At 51.8% G+C, this 22,179-nt stretch overlaps 1 protein-coding gene across 1 annotated transcript; it reads left to right on the forward strand.

Moving 5' to 3' along the window:
- The first annotated feature begins 15,639 nt into the window (after positions 1-15,639).
- GPR25 (G protein-coupled receptor 25) lies at positions 15,640-21,020 on the forward strand. The gene has a single exon (XM_005313112.3). The coding sequence runs from the start codon at positions 18,434-18,436 to the stop codon at positions 19,526-19,528; it is 1,095 nt and encodes a 364-aa protein (XP_005313169.1). The 5' UTR covers positions 15,640-18,433; the 3' UTR covers positions 19,529-21,020.
- Positions 21,021-22,179: the final 1,159 nt, after the last annotated feature.

Below are 22,179 nucleotides of genomic sequence, written 5' to 3' on the forward strand. Positions count from 1 at the left end.
CCATCCTCTCCCTACTAGTCCCTTTGGCAACAGCCACAATGAGACCCTAACTCTCACCTGGACACCGCTAATACCCACCTAGGCTTGTGTCAATGATGCTGCATGGCCTGACCAGTTGGAAGGGTTTGCAATCATGCTCCAAACAGCCCAGGTGCCCTCTCCCTGCCCCCAGAGCGTTTTCTGTACCCTCCTCTGTCCAACAGACCTGGCAGCTGGGGTCCTGCAAGGAGCCAGGATCTCCCCCACAGCAGAGGCCTCCAGCACCCCTAACCCCTAGGATCTCTGTTACATAGAGCTCTGCACGGCAGGCTGCCTAACCAAAGTGCTTGTGCCCATCCCAGACTTCCTGACAGTTTACGCTGCTGCCCAATCCCTCAATAGGATTAGCCAGTATCTTCGTATCTTACCACGTATCTTCAGCCAGCTGCTATTGCATGGCTCGGGAATCATAGAATCATAGCATCATAGAATATTAGGGTTGGAAGGGACCTCAGGAGGTCATCTAGTCCAATCCCCTGCTCAAAGCAGGACCAATTCCCAACTAAATCATCCCAGCCAGGGCTTTGTCAAGCCGGGCCTTAAAAACCTCCAAGGAAGGAGATTCCACCACCTCCCTAGGTAACGCATTCCAGTGTTTCACCACCCTCCTAGTGAAATAGTGTTTCCTAATATCCAGCCTAGACCTCCCACACTGCAACTTGAGACCATTGCTCCTTGTTCTGTCATCTGCCACCACTGAGAACAGCCGAGCTCCATCCTCTTTGGAACCCCCCTTCAGGTAGTTGAAAGCAGCTATCAAATCCCCTCTCATTCTTCTCTTCTGGAGACTAAACAATCCCAGTTCCCTCAGCCTCTCCTCATAAGTCATGTGCTCCAGACCCCTAATCATTTTTGTTGCCCTCCGCTGGACTCTTTCCAATTTTTCCACATCCTTCTTGTAGTGTGGGGCCCAAAACTGGACACAGTACTCCAGATGAGGCCTCACCAATGTCGAATAAAGGGGAACGATCATGTTCCTCGATCTGCTGGCAGTGCCCCTACTTCTACAGCCCAAAATGCCGTTAGCCTTCTTGGTAACAAGAGCACACTGTTGACTCATATCCAGCTTCTCGTCCATTGTGACCCCTAGGTCCTTTTCTGAAGAACTGCTACCTAGCCATTCGGTCCCTAGTCTGTAGCAGTGCATAGGATTCTTCCGTCCTAAGTGCAGGACTCTGCACTTGTCCTTGTTGAACCTCATCAGGGTTTTTTTTGGCCCAATCCTCTAATTTGTCTAGGTCCCTCTGTATCTGATCCCTACCCTCCAGTGTATCTACCATGCCTCCCAGTTTAGTGTCATCTGCAAACTTGCTGAGAATGCAGTCCACACCATCCTCCAGATCATTAATAAAGATATTAAACAAAACCGGCCCCAGGACCGACCCTTGGGGCACTCCGCTTGAAACCGGCTGCCAACTAGACATGGAGCCATTGATCACTACCCGTTGAGCCCAACGATCTAGCCAGCTTTCTATCCACCTTACAGTCCATTCATCCAGCCCATACATCTTTAACTTGGCAGCAAGAATACTGTGGGAGATCGTATCAAAAGCTTTGCTAAAGTCAAGGAATAACACATCCCGCTTCCCTCCCCCACCCCCAGAACAGTACTTCTCTAGCTACGAAGAAAACAAAGCTACATGTTCAGGTCTCATAAGAACCATAATACCTTGCACGTGTATGTGCTGGGTGCAGGGGCACGTCATGGTCTCTAGGGAACAAAGGGTTAACCACCCCTCACCTGATCCCTTCCCCCCACATCTTGCTTAGGTGCTCAGGGGAAGGGTAAAAGTGGCTGTGAGGGAAGTGGGGAGGAGATGGAGAATGCCCAAGGGAGGTCGGGTTCCGTGCCGAGGGTCATAGGACAGAGTTACACCCTAGCTGGGGAGTGTCGAGGGTTTGCTCTCAGTTGCCTGCATTCACTCTCTTTAATTTCTTGCTATAAAGCTCATTCCCAAAGGAAAAGACCCGCTCTGTGGCTGCACTCAGTTTTTCTGCTGCAGTGTCCCCCAGCTCACATACCCAGCGCTTGCTACTCTGCAGGTTTCTACTTGGTAAAGTACCACATCCTCTAAGTGCAGTATCACACTGCTAGCTCGATTGCACACCCAGGAGCTCCAGCCTTTTGCAAACACGAAGGAAGTTTTGCCATCCCCTGGGCCAGAACTCAGGGTAGTTGCAGAGGGGCCCAGAGGGGCGATGGCACGAGGGGCTGACTGTCAGAAGGGCTCAGCTCTCGGGTGGGCACTGAACCAAGGGCCAGCTTTTGGAAAGAGCCCTGCACCAAGATGCTGAGCTCTTTTGAACACTTTGCCTTAGAGGAAATGCTAGATGTGCACATTAAAGCATGGCCAATAATATACTTGAGTAGCTGACGGAGGAAGGGAGTGGAACTGATGTAGCAGCTAAAAGGGGAAGGGAGACCAGGTCGCAGCTAAAAGGAGAAGGTCTCAGCCAGGACACACGGCACTCGCTGTTTACCCTCCTGTATGAAAAACATGTTTTCTCCTCAGTAAAGTACCACATCCTCTGAGTGGTACAAGCAGCAGTGTCGTCCTTCTCAATTTGTATGCGGTTCTGAATGCCAGTGAATAGCAGAGCTGCTGCAGACTTGGAGCCCCTGGGAACAATGCGAATGGGCCTGGTTTCGCATGTTGGGGCGAGGGCAGTTGGTTATAAAACCAAGATTGCTGGGATTTAAAGACAGGCAGGGGAACTAAACCAGTAATATATATATAGTAGCATTAAGGCAGAGATGGGGCTGAGTCACAGCTGCCTGGAATGGAGTGTTCGGACAGTCTTTAGAATTTGCAGCTCAAGAATGGTGAGAATAGTGAATGGTCTGACCTAGTCCCACCAAACCAGGGATAGTTGGAGTGAATGCTGGAAACCTACCCTTTACCCAGCGCCTTATCTGAGCTATTGGGAGGGGTCTGGGTATGGTTGCCAACTCTCCAGGATTGGCCTGGAGTCTCCTGGAATCGGCATCAATCTCCTGGTGACTATTGAAAACAATCCAGGAGGTTTTAATAGGCTATTTTAAGAAAATGACATTATGTCATGTTGGGGGAAAAAAATCTCCCAGAATAGCTTCAGTCACAGTTGGCAACCCTAGGTCTGGGCAGACCCTACATGCCAACACCAAGGGTATGTCTACACTACGGGATTAATCCGAATTTATATAATTCGAATTTGGGAAACAGATTGGATAAAGTCGAAATGTATGCGGCCACACTAAGCACATTAATTCGGCGGTGTGCGTCCAAGTACCGGGGCTAGCATCGATTTCTGCAGCGTTGCACTCTAGGTAGCTATCCCATAGCTATCCCATAGTTCCCGCAGTCTCCCGCGCCCATTGGAATTCTGGGTTGAGATCCCAGTGCCTGATGGGACAAAAAACATCGTCGCAGGTGGTTCTGGGTACAGCCTCACCTCCTCCCTCACTCCCTCCCTCCCTGCATGAAAGCAACGGACGGCAGACAACCATTTCGCGCCTTTTTTCCTGGGTGAACACTGCAGACTCCATACCACGGCAAGCATGGAGCCCGCTCAGCTCAAGACAGCAGTCATGAACATTGTAAACACCTGGCGCGTTCTCGTGGAGTTTATGCTGAGCCAGGACCAGAAAAACAAGGTGAGGCGGCAGCAGCGGCGGCAGCGCAGCGACAAGCATGATGAGGACATGGACATGGACACAGAATTCTGTCAAACCGCGGGCCCCGGTGCTTTGGAGATCATGTTGTTAATGGGGCAGGTTCTAGACATGGAACGCCGATTCTGGGCAAGGGAAACAAGCACAGACTGGTTGGACCACATAGTGTTGCAGGTCTGGGACGATTCCCAGTGGCTGCGGAACTTTCGCATGCGTAAGGGCACTTTCATGGAACTTTGTGACTTGCTGTCCCCTGCCCTGAAACGCCAGAATACCAAGATGAGAGCAGCCCTCACAGTTGAGAAGTGCGTGGCGATAGCCCTGTGGAAGCTTGCAATGCCAGACAGCTACCGGTCAGTCGGGAATCAATTTGGAGTGGGCAAATCTACGGTGGGGGCTGCTGTGATGCAAGTAGCCAAAGCAATCACTCAGGTGCTGCTACGAAAGTTAGTGACTCTGGGAAATGTGCAGGCCATAGTGGATGGCTTTGCTGCAATGGGATTCCCTAACTGTGGTGGGGCGATAGATGGAACCCATATCCCTATCTTGGCACCGGAGCACCAAGCCACCGAGTACATAAACCGCAAGGGGTACTTTTCCATGGTGCTGCAAGCACTTGTGGATCACAAGGGACGTTTCACCAACATCAACGCGGGCTGGGCGGGAAGGGTTCATGACGCTTGCGTCTTCAGGAACACTACTCTGTTTAAAGGGCTGCAGCAAGGGACTTACTTTCCGGACCAGAAAATAACCATTGGGGATGTTGAAATGCCAATAGTTATTCTTGGGGACCCAGCCTACCCCTTAATGCCATGGCTCATGAAGCCATACACAGGCAGCCTGGACAGGAGTCAGGAGCTGTTCAACTACAGGCTGAGCAAGTGCAGAATGGTGGTAGAATGTGCATTTGGCCATTTAAAAGGTTGCTGGCGATCGTTACTGACTCGCTTAGACCTCAGCCAAACCAATCTCCCCATTGTTATTTCTGCTTGCTGTGTGCTCCACAATCTCTGTGAAAGTAAGGGGGAGACCTTTATGGCGGGGTGGGAGGCTGAGGCAAATCGCCTGGCTGCTGATTACGCACAGCCAGACACCAGGGCGATTAGAAGAGCACACCAGGAAACGCTGTGCATCAGAGAAGCTTTGAAAACCAGTTTCATGACTGGTCAGGCTACAGTGTGAAATATCTGTTTGTTTCTCCTTCATGAAAATCCGCCCCCTTTATTGACTCATTCTCTGTAATGAACCCACCCTCCCCCTTCCCCCAGCTTGCTTTCAAACCAAATAAAGTCACTATCATTTAAAAATCATTTATTCTTTATTAATAGATTATAAAAAGAGGGAGGGAACCCGGGTGGGGTTTGGGAGGAGGATCGGTGGGAAGGAAAAGGCCACTAAAAAAAGGTTAAAAAAATGACAGCCTTTTGCTTGGGCTGTCCACTGGGGTGGAATGGGAAGGTGTACGGAGCCTCCCCCCCCCCGCGTTCTTACATGTCTGGGTGAGGAGGATACGGAACATGGGGACGGGGGAGGGGGGTACAGGGGCTGTAGCGGCAGTCTGTTTTCCTGCAGCCATTCCTGAAGCTCCACCAGACGCCGGAGCATGTCTGTTTGCTCACGCAGCAGCCCCAGCGTTGCATCCTGCCTCCTCTGATCTTCCTGCCGCCACCTCTCATCTCGAGCGTCTCTCCTCTCCTCACGTTGGTCCCTCCTGTCCTCACGTTGGTCCCTCCTGTCCTCACGTTGGTCCCTCATGTCCTCACGTTCACTGGCTTCTTTCCTATACTTTGCAACCGTTTCCTTCCACTCATTCAGATGAGCTTATCTGTGATAGCCTTCGGGATGGAGGAGGGAGGCTTGAGGAATTTGCAGCTGCTGTAGGGAGGGGAAAGAAGAGAGAATTGTTTAAAAAGATACATTTTGCAGAACAATGCTTATACTCTTTCACGGTGACCAACACTATTCACATTACATAGCACATGTGATTTCTGTGCAAGGTCGCATTTTGCCTCTTAATACTGAGTGCCTGTGCCTGTGGCTTTGCTGCTAGAGATCACAGGTCCGGGCAACAGAATTCGGCTTGCATGCGGCCATGGTAAGCCATTGTCTTACGGCTTCTGCGCCCTCCTTTCCCACATACCAAGCAAAGGCCGTAGAGTGCTGCGGTTTTTCTGTTAACATTCAGCAGCAGCAGAAAACAAACTAACCACCCCACCCGCCCCCTCCCGCCATGAATTCTCTGGGATGATCGCTGTACCCCTCCCCCCACCGCGTGGCTGGTAACAGGGAAGATCCCTGCTAGCCAAACGCGAAAAGCTCAGGGCCAATTTCCCATCTGCGCTTGGCTAACTGCAGGGAAGGATTTATTTTCAGCCACAGGCAAACAGCCCAGTAGGAACGGCCACTTCTGTCCCCTTAATTAAGTTCCCGTATTTCAACCAGGTTACCATGAGTGATATCACTCTCCTGAGGATTACACAACAAGATAAAGAACGGATGTTGCTTGAATGCCAGCAAACACCGGGACCATACGCTGCCAGGCTTTATCAGGCAATGATACCAGATTACTTGCTGCAAGCATGGCGTGGTCAAGTGTCCTACCATGGAGGACGGAATAAGGATGCACTGCCCAGAAACCTTGTGGCAAGGCTTTTGGAGTACCTCCAGGAGAGCTTCATGGAGATGTCCCTGGAGGATTTCCGCTCCATCCCCAGACACGTTAACAGACTTTTCCAATAGCAGAACTGACCGCGAATGCATCCCAAGTCCTCAGGGCAAAGTAATCATTAAAAACCGTTTGCTTTTAAAACAAGTTTTATATTTTAAAAGGTAACTCACCTGAGGTCCCTTCCATGGGGTCAAGGTCTTGGATACTGGCTTGGGAGGGTTGGGAGGGTACTTCAGTCAGGGTGAGAAAAAGATCCTGGCTGTTGGGGAGAACGGAGTGCTGTGTGCTCTCTGCAAGCTCATTCTCCTCCTCCTCCTCCTCCTCCTCCTCCTCTCCCCCATCGGCAGAATCCTCAGGTGTAGCTGATGAGACTATCCCCGACCCGGAATCCACGATCACAGGTGGGGTAGTGGTGGCGGCCCCCCCTAGAATTGCATGCAGCTTGGCGTAGAAGCGGCATGTCCGCGGCTCTGACCCAGAGCGACCGTTTGCCTCCTTTGTTTTTTGATAGGCTTGTCTGAGCTCCTTGACTTTCACGCGGCACTGATCTGAGTCCCTATTGTGGCCTCTCTCCATCATGCCCTTGGAGATTTTTTCAAAAGTTTTGGCATTTCGTCTTTTAGAACGAAGTTCTGCTAGCACTGAATCCTCTCCCCATACAGCGATCAGATCCAGTACCTCCCTCACGGTCCATGTGTGACGGAGCAGGGAGCAGGGCAGATTTGACCTGGGAATGTTGCAGGGGGATTGCAGTGGGGATGTGGGACTTCCCTTGAAGGAAGCTACCTGAGCTGTAACCTGAGCCAGGAATGGGGGTGGGGAGAATTAACACCTTCTGCCCGGGAGACCGAACAAAGGAGAGGAGGAGCTGGGGGGAGCAGGAAGGGAGGAGCAGCAGGAGGAGTTCTGGGTTTTAGTTTTCAGGTTGGGCTGGGTGGTGCAACACAGGGAACCCCAAGCTGGGGTCTAAGCTCCCTGAACCTCCCAGAGGGACCTAATTGAGGGGGTCTGGTCGTACCTACACGCTCTGCTTGAGACTGTGTTCCTGTCCTTGAATAAACCTTCTGCTTTACTGGCTGGTTGAGAGTCGCAGTGAATCTCAGGAAGAGGGGTGCAGGGCCCTGACTCCCCCACACTCCGCAACAACTGGTGGCAGCGGCAGGATCTACTGCACCCCGTGGACGGCGCTTCCTGCAGTAAGTGACTGGGGAGCAGTAAAACGAAGGGGGATTGACGGGGACCAGGAGTGCTGAAGAGTGAGAGAGAGACGGTTATTACCCCTGGGAGTGTGTGACCAGCGAGAAGGACTTTTGCAGTAACAGGGTCCCCCGGGGGGATCGCAGCGAGTGGTCCCAGGGGCGGAGGAGTCTGCAGCTCGACCCTGGCAGAGAGGGGGTGACCTCGAGAAGGGCTGGCACACTAGGGGTCTCCCTGGGAACTGTGGGGAGCTGTGAGCACACAGGCCGGTGAGTGGCCAGCAGGAAGATGTATGCCAAGCGGCTTAAGAGCGACCTGGTGGAGCTGTGCAAGCAGAGGGGGCTGCGCATTGGGAGGCTCACCAAAGAACAGCTCATTGCCCGGCTGGAGGCAGAAGATCGTGCGAATGAACTGATCCCTGTGTCTCAGGGAAGCAGCCTGGCAAATGCAGCGCAGGCACCAGAGTCTGTCCCAGCTGGGAGTGGTCAGCCGGCTGCTGAGGGCTTCCCGAGACCCCTCCTTCCTATGCCTAGGGGAAGGGTGGGGAGGAGCCCAGCAAATACCGAAGGCGCCGTGACCCCCCCGGCCAGCAGGGGATCCTCCCGGCGAAGCTCGCCGGCCAGCAGAGGATCCTCCCGGCGACGTTCGGCATCCGTGGAGCGGAATTGGCTGGAATGGGAGAAAGAGCTAAAACTGAGAGAGCTGGAGGAGAAAGAGAGACAGAGACAGCATGAACGGGAGGAGAAAGAGAGACAGAGACAGCATGAAGAGAGACAGCATCAACATGAACGGGAGGAGAAAGAGAGACAGAGACAGCATGAAGAGAGACAGCGTCAGCATGAACTGGAACTGGCGAGATTGAAGGGCAGCGAACCCCCGGCTGTGGTGAGTGAGAGGGGACCCAGGACTGCACGGAGCTTTGATAAGTGCATCCTGGCCCCACGCAAGGAGGGGGAGGACATGGATGACTTCCTGGAGGCCTTTGAGACGGCCTGCGAGCTGCACCGGGTTGATCCCGCGGACAGACTCCGGGTCCTTACCCCCTTACTGGACCCCAAAGCCGTGGCATTGTACCGCCAACTGGGAGAGGCAGAGAAAGGGGACTATGAACTATTCAAAAAGGCCCTGCTACGTGAGTTTGGGCTGACTCCTGAAATGTACCGGGAAAGGTTCCGGAGTCAGGATAAAACCCCTGAGATCTCATATCTGCAACTAGCCGTCCGCATGGAAAGATACGCCAGCAAGTGGGCTGATGGGGCCCAGACGAAGGAGGACCTGATTAAACTGCTGGTACTGGAGCAACTGTATGAGCGGTGCCCATCCGACCTGAGGCTGTGGTTGGTGGACAGAAAGCCAGAGAACCCGCGACACACAGGGCAGCTGGCCGATGAGTTTGTAAAGAGCCGGTCAGGGGGTGGCAGGGAGGAGCCCCAAAGGAACAGGCCCGCCGCAATGCAGAGAGAGAGTCACCCTGGGACCTCCCAAAGGGGGAATATGGGGAATCCCCTCCCACGGGGAATGCCCAGCGTCAGGGACAACCGACCGGCTCGAGGGGACCCACGGGACATGAGCTGCTATTACTGCGGCCGAAGAGGCCACGTTCGGGCCCAGTGCCCCAAGCTCAAGGACAGACTGAGCAGACCGAACCCGCACCGGGTTAACTTGGTAGAGGCCCAGACGGACGAGGGGCAGGCTTCTCACGCAAGAGGGGCTGGCAGCTTATCAACTGCTCAAGAGAGAGAAGGGCCCCAGGCCAGCTTCTCTGGGGGGCCAGATGCTCCGGATTCAAAGTTCTCCGTTTACAGGGTTGGCGCGGGGCTGTCCCTGCGGAGCGAGTGCCTTGTTCCCCTGGAGGTGGATGGGAAGAAAGTTTATGGATACTGGGACACGGGCGCAGAGGTGACACTGGCCCGGCCCGAGGTGGTGGCCCCAGATCGGGTGGTGCCCAACACCTTCCTGACCCTGACCGGGGTGGGCGGGACCCCATTCAAGGTTCCCGTAGCAAGGGTACACCTGAAATGGGGGGCCAAGGAGGGCCCCAAGGACGTGGGAGTGCACCACCATTTGCCCACTGAGGTGTTGATGGGGGGGGACCTAGAGGACTGGCCAAGCAGCCCCCAGACCGCCTTAGTCGTGACCTGTAGCCAGAGCCGGCGAGGGGCACTACGCCCTAACCTTGGGAAGGATGTCACACCGGAGGCACCGAACCCTACCCGGGTGGGGAGGGAACACCCAAGGACAGGGCTCGGGGTGGCTGGGGCTTCCGACGCAGCCGACGAGAGGGAGCAGGTCCCCATCCCTTCCCCAGCCGCTGAGTTCCAGGCCGAGTTGCAGAAGGACCCCTCCCTGCGGAAGCTAAGGGGCCTGGCTGACCTCAGTGTGGTACAGACCATGATGAGAGGATGCAAGGAGAGGTTCCTGTGGGAGAAGGGGTTCCTGTACCGAAAGTGGGCTCCCCCAGGGGAAGTGGAGTCGTGGGGGATCAGGAGGCAGCTGGTGGTTCCCCAGAAGTTTCGCCACAAGCTACTGTACCTGGCCCATGACATCCCTCTCGCCGGGCACCAGGGGATCCGGCGCACCAGGCAGAGGCTGCTACAGAACTTTTACTGGCCTGGAGTCTTTACCAACGTCCGACAGTACTGCCGATCCTGTGACCCCTGCCAGAGGGTGGGGAAGGCCCGGGACAAGGGGAAAGCAGCATTGAGACCTTTGCCCATCATAGAGGAGCCTTTCCAGAAGGTGGCCATGGACATAGTGGGACCTCTCAGCAAGACGACCCGGTCTGGGAAGAAATACATCCTGGTGGTGGTAGATTTCGCCACCCGCTACCCCGAGGCAGTGCCCTTATCGTCCATCGAAGCAGACACTGTGGCAGATGCGCTGCTGACCATTTTCAGACGAGTGGGGTTCCCCAAGGAAGTCTTGACGGACCAAGGGTCCAACTTCATGTCGGCCCTACTCCGGTGCTTGTGGGAGAGATGTGGGGTCCGGCACAACTGGGCCTCAGCATATCACCCCCAATCCAACGGGCTGGTGGAGAGGTTCAACGGGACGCTAAAAATGATGCTGAAAACATTTATGAATCAGCACCCGCAGGACTGGGACAAGTACTTACCTCACCTGCTGTTTGCGTACAGGGAGGTACCCCAGGAATCTACCGGGTTTTCGCCTTTCGAACTGCTATATGGAAGGCGGGTAAGGGGGCCCCTGGACCTGATGAGAGACGAATGGGAGGGGAAGGCCACTCCTGATGGAGAGTCGGTGGTGGAGTATGTCCTGACCTTCCGGGAACGACTTGCCGAGCTCATGGACCTGGCCAGGGAGAGTCTGGCCAGAGCCCAGAGGAAGCAGAAGGTCTGGTATGACCGCACAGCACGGGCCCGCGCCTTCGCCACTGGGGATCAGGTGATGGTGCTCATCCCCGTGAGGAAAAACAAACTCCAGGCCGCCTGGGAAGGGCCCTTCAAGGTTGTCAAGCAACTAAACGAGGTAAACTATGTGGTGGAGCTGTCGAACCAGGCACACCACCACCGGGTGTACCATGTGAATATGATGAAGCCATATTATGACAGGGGGAATGTGGTGTTGGCCGTGTGTGGACATTGGGAGGGGCAGGGAGATGACCCTTTAGTAGATCTATTCCCTGGGACAAGAGCTGGCTTCCCCCTGGAAGCAATTCCCCTCTCTGATCGGCTAACCCCTGCCCAGCGAGCTGAGATCGGAGGGGTGCTGCATCTGTACCAACAGCTGTTTTCCAACCAGCCTGGACGCACTAATCTGACTGTCCACCGGGTGCAGACAGGATCGCACCCGCCTATAAAATGCTCCCCCTTCCGAGTCACAGGGAAAACTGCTCAGGACCTGGAAAGAGAGGTCAATGACATGCTGGCTTTGGGGGTGATCCAGCCGTCTTCCAGCCCTTGGGCCTCGCCGGTGGTGCTGGTCCCCAAAAAGGACGGGTCGATCCGGTTCTGTGTGGACTATCGGAAGCTCAATGCCATCACTGTAGCCGATGCCTACCCCATGCCCAGGCCGGACGAGCTCCTAGACAAGCTGGGAGGTGCTCGGTACCTTACCACCATGGATCTTACAAAGGGCTATTGGCAAGTGCCGCTGGATGCAGATGCCAGGCTGAAATCTGCCTTTATCACCCCTCTGGGGCTCTATGAGTTCCTGACCCTGCCCTTCGGCCTCAAGGGAGCGCCGGCCACCTTCCAGCGCCTGGTGGATCAGCTACTGAGGGGGATGGAGAGTTTTGCCGTGGCGTATATCGATGACATCTGTGTCTTTAGCCAGACCTGGGAGGACCACATGTCCCAGGTTAGACAAGTGCTGGACCGACTCCAGGAGGCTGGGCTGACCGTAAAACCGGAGAAGTGCAAGGTGGGGATGGCTGAGGTATCCTACCTAGGCCACCGGGTGGGAAGCGGCTGCCTAAAGCCGGAACCAGCCAAAGTGGAGGTGATCAGAGACTGGCCCGCTCCTCAAACCAAAAAGCAGGTCCAAGCCTTTATTGGGATGGCAGGGTACTATCGGAGGTTCGTGCCCCACTTTAGCGCCATAGCCGCCCCCATCACTGAGCTGTGCAAGAAGGGGAAGCCAGACAAGGTGGTCTGGACCGAGGAGTGCCAGGAGGCTCTCCGGGCGCTGAAGGAGGCTCTGGTCAGTGGCCCAGTTCTGGCAAACCCAGACTTTGACAAGCCCTTTATGGTGTTCACCGACGCCTCAGACACAGGACTGGGGGCGGTGTTAATGCAGGAGGATGAAAAGGGGGAGAGACACCCCATCGTGTACCTGAGCAAGAAGTTGCTACCCCGGGAGCAGAACTACGCGGCCATCGAGAAGGAATGCCTGGCCATGGTGTGGGCCCTCAAGAAACTAGAGCCATATCTCTTTGGGCGTCACTTCACCGTGCACACCGACCACTCTCCCCTGACCTGGCTGCACCAGATGAAAGGAGCCAACGCCAAGCTCCTGAGATGGAGCCTGCTCCTGCAGGATTATGACATGGACGTGACAACCTGATAGCGGACGCATTGTCCCGGAGAGGGAGCCCTGAACTTCCCCAGGTCACTGGTCAGAGTGACCCCGCTCAGTTCAGTCTCGAAGGGGGGAGAGATGTGAAGGAGCAGGGAGCAGGGCAGATTTGACCTGGGAATGTTGCAGGGGGATTGCAGTGGGGATGTGGGACTTCCCTTGAAGGAAGCTACCTGAGCTGTAACCTGAGCCAGGAATGGGGGTGGGGAGAATTAACACCTTCTGCCCGGGAGACCGAACAAAGGAGAGGAGGAGCTGGGGGGAGCAGGAAGGGAGGAGCAGCAGGAGGAGTTCTGGGTTTTAGTTTTCAGGTTGGGCTGGGTGGTGCAACACAGGGAACCCCAAGCTGGGGTCTAAGCTCCCTGAACCTCCCAGAGGGACCTAATTGAGGGGGTCTGGTCGTACCTACACGCTCTGCTTGAGACTGTGTTCCTGTCCTTGAATAAACCTTCTGCTTTACTGGCTGGTTGAGAGTCGCAGTGAATCTCAGGAAGAGGGGTGCAGGGCCCTGACTCCCCCACACTCCGCAACACCATGCTGGTGCTCTTTTTCGATTATCGGCCTGCATGGTTACCTGTGCTGATGAGCTATCTGTGGTCACCTGTGCTCTCCACGCTGGGCAAACAGGAAATGAAATTCAAATGTTCGCGGGGCTTTTCCTGTCTACCTGGCCAGTGCATCTGAGTTTAGATTGCTGTCCAGAGCGGTCACAATGATGCACTGTGGGATAGCTCCCGGAGGCCAATACCATCGAATTGCGGCCACACTATCCCTAATTCGAAATGTTAAAATCGATTTTGGCGCGACTCCGCTCGTCGGGGTGGAGTACAGAAATCGATTTAAAGGGCCCTTTATTTCGAAATAAATGGCGTCGTTGTGTGGACGGTTGCAGGGTAAATTCGAATTAACGCTGATAAAACCGAATTAAAGTCGTAGTGTAGACCAGGCCCAAGGAATGGGCACAAGATAGACTGGGAGATGGAGTCTGAAACTACAAAACTCATCTACTTTCCAGTTTGTTTACTGAGGTTAGTGAATTTGTCGAGGGAACCTGGATCCATTCAACTGAACCTTGAATCTATTTATGGTTTCACAGGGCACACACACAAGTCAGCAGTCCCCAGGGAGATGCAAGAGGAGGGGAGAGTCTGAGGTTTTGACTACATTTAGTTTTGAGTTTGGAGGTTCAAAGGGCAGCTCGGGACAGTGTGTGCAAATGGACACAGAGCAGAACTAGATGAAAAGGTCAGAGTGACACTCCACCCTTGGGCTCCAACCGTGACCTGCATGTCCTAGCTTTAGTGGACTTAAATCAGCCCCTTAAAACAGCTGCATCGGGAAATGTGAGTGTTTCCAGTGTTAATGACTGAAAAGGAAAGAAAATACAGCCCTTAAACCATCAGCATTTCGTCTTAGACGCTGGTTTCACGACATTGGTGTTTGGTATATGGGTGTTACCATCACCTGGGTGTTACATTTCTGAACACTATGCTGCTGGGTGACCTTGGGCATGGCACTCTGTGCCTCAGTGTCCCTTTCTATAATAGGAGCCACTACTGAACTGCCGCCCCAGGGAACAATGAGGCCAAGTGGCTGTTTCTAAAGTGCTTTGAAATCCTTAGACAGGAGTTTTTGGCAATGTGCAAAGTGTTCTTAGAGGCAGGCTGACAACACAGGTTGCCTGACAGTTCCCATGATAAGACCCTGTTTTTAGCTGCTGTTTATTTTGCCAAACTTTGAGCTTTTGGGTTGAAATTTTCCGTGCTGTGTCAGCTTCAGTCTGGATTTTTTTTTTTGTGGGGACAATTTCAGCCAAAATGGCCCAGCCGTTCAGAGAACGAGACTAGGGAAAAAATATGGGGTTTTGCCATGTTATAAAATTATCAGATTTTTTCTTTGAACAGCTCTAGTGGCTCCATGCTTTGGAGCAGGGATTGGAATTTGGCAGGGTCTTGATAGAGGGAGGCCTTTGTGTCAGGGATGTGCCTTTTGCAGTCCCAGTGAAAATCCATCCAAGTTTGGCCAAGTTTGTGAGACTGAAAAATCACAGTTTGCACTTGTTCAGTAGAAATGGCTTTGATTTTAGCAGTTAAAACTCCAAAGATTTTGTCCTCACTGAGCATGCGCCAGCTCATCACAGCTCCTACGTGTCCCCAGACTGTGCTCTCAATGCCCCCGTTGGCACTCGAGGAGGAAGCCGCCTGATTCAAAGGTAGAGGAGACAAAACTCAGGCCAGAAGGGAGGGAAAGTATTAAACTGGGACAAGGTGTTTGGTGAAACTGGGACTGGCTGGGCAATGGGACTGAGCATGTGGGGGAGCTGGGCGCGGAGGAAGGCTGAGACTAGGAGCTGATGAGGAAAACAAGGGTGGATTGGGAGCCAGGTAGCTGGGGTGGAATGCGGATTGGAGGAGATGGGGAAGGGGGAGACTGGGACTGGCTGGACAAGGAGCCTGGGACAAGGAGCCAGGAAATGGGGAGCTTGGGCAAGGAGTTGGGGTGGGGTGGGGAGGAAGCAGTGAGGCGCCCAAGAAGGATGACTAGGACTGGGAGCCAGTGGGGGTGAGGAGGGGGAGACAGCTTGGACAAGGAGCTCGGAGCAGGGGTGGGCAAGGAGAGGTGTCACTGACTGTATGTTCCACATTTTCTGCGTGCCTGACTTGAGACCATGGGGGCTGAGTCACTGAAGTGCTGAGCACTTCAATGAAAGTAAATGCGAGCTATGAACACACAAAGTGCTACAGAGTGCTATGCACTCCGAAAAACCTGAGCCTAAGTGCCTCCGACTGGGGACCCAAAACTAGTGATCACTTGTGACCTTAATCTCTCTGTGCCTGAGCTCCCTCTAGAAAGTGGGGACAACATCTCCCCCAACTCACAGGGTGGGGTGAAGAGATACGAGTCCTGCATCGTGGCAGGGGGTTGGACTAGCTGACCCTTGCGGGCCCTTCTCACACTGTGGTTCTACTGCAGTGATGAGTGCCATTGAAAAGTCCATGAGGAAATCAAGAATTCTGACTTCAGAGCAGCAGGGGGGAGGGATAGCTCAGTGGTTTGAGCATTGGCCTGATAAACCCAGGGTTGTGAGTTCAATCCTTGAGGGGGCCACTTGGGAATCTGGGGAAAAATCAGTACTTGGTCCTGCTAGTGAAGGCAGGGGGCTGGACTCGATGACCTTTCAAGGTCCCTTCCAGTTCTAGGAGATGGGATATCTCCATTATTATTATTTGAACAGTGGGCAGTAAATAAGGCCGAGGGCCACATATTGAACAGAGGATGGAATAAAATATTGACTAGCTGCTCATTAAATGAACACTGTCCAGCACTGAATGAGCCAGGGGTCCTGTGGAAAAACTAGCATGTGATACGGTAATAAAAGACTGCATCATCGTGCATCGCACTGGGGGCTGAATTAAGGATGCAGGGCACCCTGAATTCTGACATTTCCTCAAGTACTTCATTTCCCAACCGTAATAATGTTCTTTGAACATAGTTTGTGTGTAATTGTAGATGAAATCAGAACTCGGGCTGAACCACAGCATGAGATCCATCCAGCCTCCTACAAATGCTCAGCTTTGGATTCAATGCTGGGCTGAATTTTTGCAGTTTCGGCTAATTTCCATTTGAAAAATAAACTAATATCAAAGGATCACTGCCTGGAATGGGCCTATTCATGTGCTTAAAGTTATGCATGTGATTTAGTATCTTCCAGAATGGGGTTCATAATGAAGAACCTTTGGGTATGTGCAGCTCTCCTTATCAGTTGATAGTCTGTTTTCCCTGCTCTCATGATCTGATCAACTTTGATTACACTTAAATCAAATAAAATCCACCACGAAACAAGAACTCTCCAGGGAAGGGGTGGGGGCAAGTGAATGTTGTTTCTCACATAGCATCAAGTCTAGCTCTGCAAACAGATCAATACACCTATGTCAATGCAAAACCAGTTGAGACTGTTACCTTATTTGGAACTGCCGGCCATGAGATCTACTGAGAAAATGCCACCTGAAATGAGTTGCATTTGCAGTTCTAACCACATCTGTCTCACTCATCTCCTTTCTGAGAGTGCCTCATTTATGCTTGCAAACAGATTTAATCAGTGCTGAGGATTTCTCTAACACCAGCCCCCTTTGGATAGTTAGGCCCCACTATTCCAATTCAGTGAGCTCCTCAAAAGCAGGAGTCAGACCCAACAATCACGGGACTGGCTGAAAAATCCATGAGATTTGATCAAAAGAAGAGACTGTTGGTTTTTAGAACTGTCTCCTGCTTTAAAGCAAACAACTTTACAAGGAAACTCCTGCTCTCCACTGATTACTGTAGCTCTGTATTGGTGTATGGAAGGGAAGAACCAGGCATAACAATAATAATGATTGCCGGGGCTAGAGAATTTCTACCATTCTGGCTATCTAGAACACTGCAAAATGTCTGAGAACAAGGTTAGGCTCAGACAATGTCATTTACAGGGCTCTGGGAAGACTCATGTTTAAACATGATCCCAGTTAATTTTTCTACTTTTGATACCAGCAGTACATGGAGGAGGGAGCCGCTCTAGGCTGAGCAGTAAATCACGTGCACTGTGGACACTGGAACCAACCCTAAAAAGCTGGAGAAACCATGCCAAGATGTTGCCTTGCTTTGTCGCTTTAGATTCTTGATGGGGATGCTAGCTAGGAAGCATCCTCACTTCCTAAGGTATCACTTTTAGTGTGGGATATTTAGGGTGCGAATGTTGCTTTAAAATCCCATTCACCGGCTGCTTTTATTTATATAGCATAAGAGCACTTCATGCACAGGTAAGGAGACAGGATACCTGCCCCAAGGCTTACAATAAAATGGATCAAGGCTAAGGGATAGGTACAGCCAAAGCCAGAGGAATTAACGGAGCTACTTAAAGGGGACCTGCAAAAAATATTGGGCTTGTGCCCTTTTTTTTTTTTTTGCTTCAAATTTTTTTTGGTATTTTCTAATTATTTTTAAGCATATCTGCTTTAAAAATACCAAAAAGAAATTCTGTCATTATCTGTTCTGTTTTTTCTGTAAGGCTCTTTGATGGCTGGGGTACTGGCAGGAATGTGAACGCAGATGCCATATAAGTGAAACTTGATTAAATGTGTGAACTAAAACACACTGGAGTTAATGAGAGTCTTTCCTTTGTTAAAGTTTCAACTCACCCACCACTTCAGTTAAGATCCAAGGAAAGTCACAAGTCAAGGCAGACCCTCCACACAGTGCTCCAACTAAAAGTAGGGAGCACCGGACATAATATTCTTGAGCTCTGCAAAGTAAAAATCAAGGTGGGAAAAGTAACCTTTCAGGCTATCTCCTTCTGCCCCCACTGGTGCTGTTCATTCCATTTTGTATCATTTTGCAAGATTTGTAAGTGCTGGAGGAAAGAACTGGGCCTTGAAGAGTTTTGTGTTTGCAGGGTGTTTTCAGAAGAGCATTGAGGGCATTTTGAACTTCTGGCCTTTATTTGCTTGTAAATTCTAACCCTCCCTGTCCCCCACTGTCCACACGGGCCCTCTGTCATGCATTCTTCATTTTTTCTATTTTTCTTTACTTTTTGTTTCCAAAATTAAATCTAACTCGTCTCATCCCCGAGTTGTTCACACCCACTGATACACCCTCCGCCCTGCCGTTCTTGCCCTCACGGCAAGAGGAAGTTCATAATATTGCCTTAAGATTTCAGAACAACAAAAAAACCACTCTGAGATTACACCACCCAGTCAGCTACGCAGTTAGCGTGCTTCCTCCAGCCCTGTGCAAGTGCCTGAAGAACGCTCTCCAGCAACTCTCGCATTGCACGGGAGCTGCTCAGTGGGGGAGACAGCTGTAAAATGACAACTGAAGCCTGGACTGTCAGTTATGAAGCATCTTCTGCTGTCTACTGGGATTATAATCCCCTCCAAGATACCTGCCCACCACAGGACCTACCCTACGCTTGTGTCTACATTCCCATCCTCTACTTCATCACTTTCTTCATTGGTTTCATTGGCAATCTCTTGGTGATTGTGCTGATGGCCAAGAAGAGAGGAAGCAAGAGGCTGGTGGATACCTTTGTCCTGAATCTGGCTGTCGCCGACCTGGTCTTTGTCCTCACCTTGCCTCTCTGGGCAGTGTCAGCAGCTCATGGTAACAAGTGGTACTTTGGTGAAAGCCTGTGTAAGTTCAGCAGCTTTATCATCTCTGTGAACCGCAGCTCCAGCATCCTGTTTCTAATGGGCATGAGCGTGGAGCGTTACCTGGTGGTCATGAAGCGTGTGGACTCCAAGTCTACTGGGACCAAGAACTGTCTGATCATTGCCTGTGGTTGCATCTGGGCTGTCTCTCTCCTCCTAGGCATTCCTTCTCTGATGTATCGGAAGCTCAGCCTCTCAGAGGATACCACTGGTGAATTGTGCGAGGATGAGGACTCTGTCGCCTTCCAGGTGCTCAGCCTGGCTTTGCTCATCTTGACCTTTCTCCTGCCCTTGGGAGTGATCTTATTCTGCTATTGCTCCATCTCCTTCAAGCTGCTGAACCACATCAGGCTGGGAAAGGGGACGAAGAACTCCCTCCAGATCATCTTCACAATCATTGGTGCCTTCATCTGCTGCTGGCTGCCCTTCAATGCCTTTAAAGCGTTCCTCTTCTTCTCCTCCATGTTCCAGGGAGCAGATCTGTCTTGCTGGGCATTAATGGCTCTCAGGAGGGGCCTGACCATCAGTGCTTGCTTGGCCTTCATGAACAGCTGCGTAAATCCCATCATATATGCCTTGATGGATCGCCATTTCCGACACCAGGTGCTGCCACAACGGCTCCGGGTCTGTGGTGCTTTCCAGGAGACAAGGCAAACCTCGGGCTTGTCCTTCTCAACCACTACTGAGTCCAGCCTCATGTTCGCCAGCCGGAACAAGCCATCATCACCAGCATCCATTCGGCCAGAGATGTAAGAGGGGACGGGTAGGTTTACAAGCTTCTACCCTGTGGGGTGAGGCAGGCTAGATAGTCGCTGTTGCTGCTTCTTGTGTAGGTAAAACACACTGGTTATTCGGACAGGTTTCAGGTTAATTTTGACAAGGGCTTTTCTTTCTTGACAGATCTCCCTCTAAAAGCATTGCTAAGCTACCCCCCAGGTCTATGTAGAGCTGTAACACCCGTCTGTCTCACCTGGGTGTCAGCAGAATGTCAGTGGATCCACTTCTCTCCTGCCGTAACGCCACTGATGTCCAAGGAGCTGCAGCAGCAGAGTTTCACCCAGTATTCTTAGAAGTTATAACACAGGTTTTGAAAAGGAAGAGGCTAAAGATTTTCAAAGCTGACTAGGGGATTTAGTCACGCAGCTCCCATTGAAATGAAAATCTCACCTAACAGCTGCTCTCTCCTTCCCCAGCACCCTTGGGAGAAGAGGGATTCTCCACTGGCCTTGCCTTCCCCTGCTAAGGAAATCAGGCACATCCAGTGCTTTTCCCAGGGGCATTCACACGCATCCCAGAAATACAGTGAGGGAGAAACCAGCCTGAATGCAGCCTTTCAGCCAGCAGAAGCATCAGGGTTACTTAGGCCTGGTCTATAGAGCCACCCAGCTACACTGCTCAGGGATGTGAAAAATCCACCCCCCTGAGCAACGTAGTGAAGCCGACGTAACCCCCAGGTACAGACAGTGCTAGGTCAATGGAAGAATTTGTCCATCAACCTTGTCACCATCTCTTGAGGAGGTGGATTGGCGACAGCGATGGAAGAATTCCTCCTGCCGGCGTAGGTAGTATCCACACTGAAGGGCTGCAGCAGCACAGCTGTGCCACTGAAGCGTTTCACATGTAGACAAGCCCTTAGGTTTGTTCAAGCGATGAGAGCACACGCTCCCCAGGAGCTAGTAGCAGGGGGAGGGGAGGCAGCGGCAGCACAGGGCAGGATGTGGCACTCCAAGTAGATTTGCTTGAGCAACAAATAGAGAATTCTGGAGAAGGTAGGGGCCAAACTCTGGTCTCAGTTACAAAACCAGAGAACCAATTCTGCCAGTCTTACTCACAGGAGCAATCCCTGCTCATGTGAGTAGCCCCACTGATTTCTATGGCCCACATCCTCAAGGGTATGTCATTGCCTAACTTCAGTGGGAGCTAGACCCCTACATACCTTTGGGGATCTGGCCCTATGTGCTTATTTGCGTGATCAAGGCCTGGCAGGTTTGGGCTCCGATGTTTGTGGGTTTCTACCAGGGAAACTAAGGCTGGAATCAGACCTGAAATGTACATTGTAAAACCGAATGCCTTAAATGTGTATCGCCACCCTCTGAATTTATCTCTCAGAGTTATTGCAAATTCAATAAACCGTGGCTGCTTGCTCCTGTTATAGACATACAGTAACAACGAAGGCAGAATTACTGAAGTTGTGACCATGTGACAGATCCATGTAGCGCTCTCTCGCTGTTAAGTAGTTGCTTTATTAAACTTAACACAACTAAAAATAGATCTGGTAGCAAGAATCTGTATGTTTAATTAAAAGACAAATTCACAATTAAAACAGCTCTGTTCTTATTACATAGTTGTGTAATAAATATGCTTTAATACTGACTTGTTTTTCCGAGTTATTTTACTGAATCTAAAGAAATCGATCTGGTATCTAAAATCAGCATGTTTTGAGATAGACTTATTCAGTAGTGCTGCCACTGTCCATTTACCAGTTAGCCCATGAGGATTTTTTGGGTTACAAAACATTTTTTTATACTATATTTCCCTGACTTCTGCTCTATACCACGACCTCCCCACAACTTCTAAAAGCCCCAGCACAATAAGCCAATCGTCTTACTAATTAAATAGCAGTTAATTACTGAAACCTTGTTTGAGGTTTCCAGCTACCAGAGATGTCTGCGGCACTCTTGTTCAGTCCCGGTAAGTGTGTTTTTACTAATCAGCTGCCATTTCACGCACACACGATAACCTAATTAAATCCCACTGGACCCCTGTGTCTGGGCATGTGTCAGAACACAGCCCAATGTTATTAGCCTTGCAGTGGGTTCTTCTCCCTGGGGAGGACACTTGTCATACTGAAGGGAAGTAGCTTAGACAGCAGTAAGAATGTCTAAGGATCTGGCTACTCTGCAGTCTGGGGGTGTGATTGGAGCATGTGTAGACATACCATCCAAGCTAGCTCACGTAATAATAGCAGTGAAGCCAGGGCATCATGGGCCTCCTGTACCTTGTCCAGCCTCCCGCATCCCATGCTGCCAAGGCGTCACAGCAGTCTGCTGGTCAGAGTGCAAACATGCCCTAAGACTCCTGCGCTCTGTTTGAAATAACAGAGCTCCCAGAGGAGTTGCCATAGTGGGTCTTCATTTTCTCTTTGATGCAAAGCCCACTGAAGCCCAGGGAAAACCCACAAGGCCCACCCCCTCAGATCGGCTCAGACTGGGAGAGGGCTTTATGGCTCCCCCCTCCTGCCTGGCTGGGGTGGATGCCTGCTCCCCACACACACTGGCAGGCTGGCTGGCAGTGCAGAAGCTCAGATTTTTCTCCGAAACTTTGTTCTTAGACTGAAATCCACCATAAAGGAGCAAAAAGTGGGTCCTCCCCACTCCCTTTTTCATTTGCTTTTCCAGCGTTGA

The sequence above is a fragment of the Chrysemys picta genome, chromosome 4 (genome assembly GCF_011386835.1).
Source record: "Chrysemys picta bellii isolate R12L10 chromosome 4, ASM1138683v2, whole genome shotgun sequence".
Lineage (NCBI taxonomy): Eukaryota > Metazoa > Chordata > Testudines > Emydidae > Chrysemys > Chrysemys picta.

What these genes read in the sequence shown, in the direction of transcription:
- GPR25 (XM_005313112.3), top strand. Translation starts at nt 18,434, where the DNA reads ATGACAACTGAAGCCTGGACTGTCAGTTATGAAGCATCTTCTGCTGTC.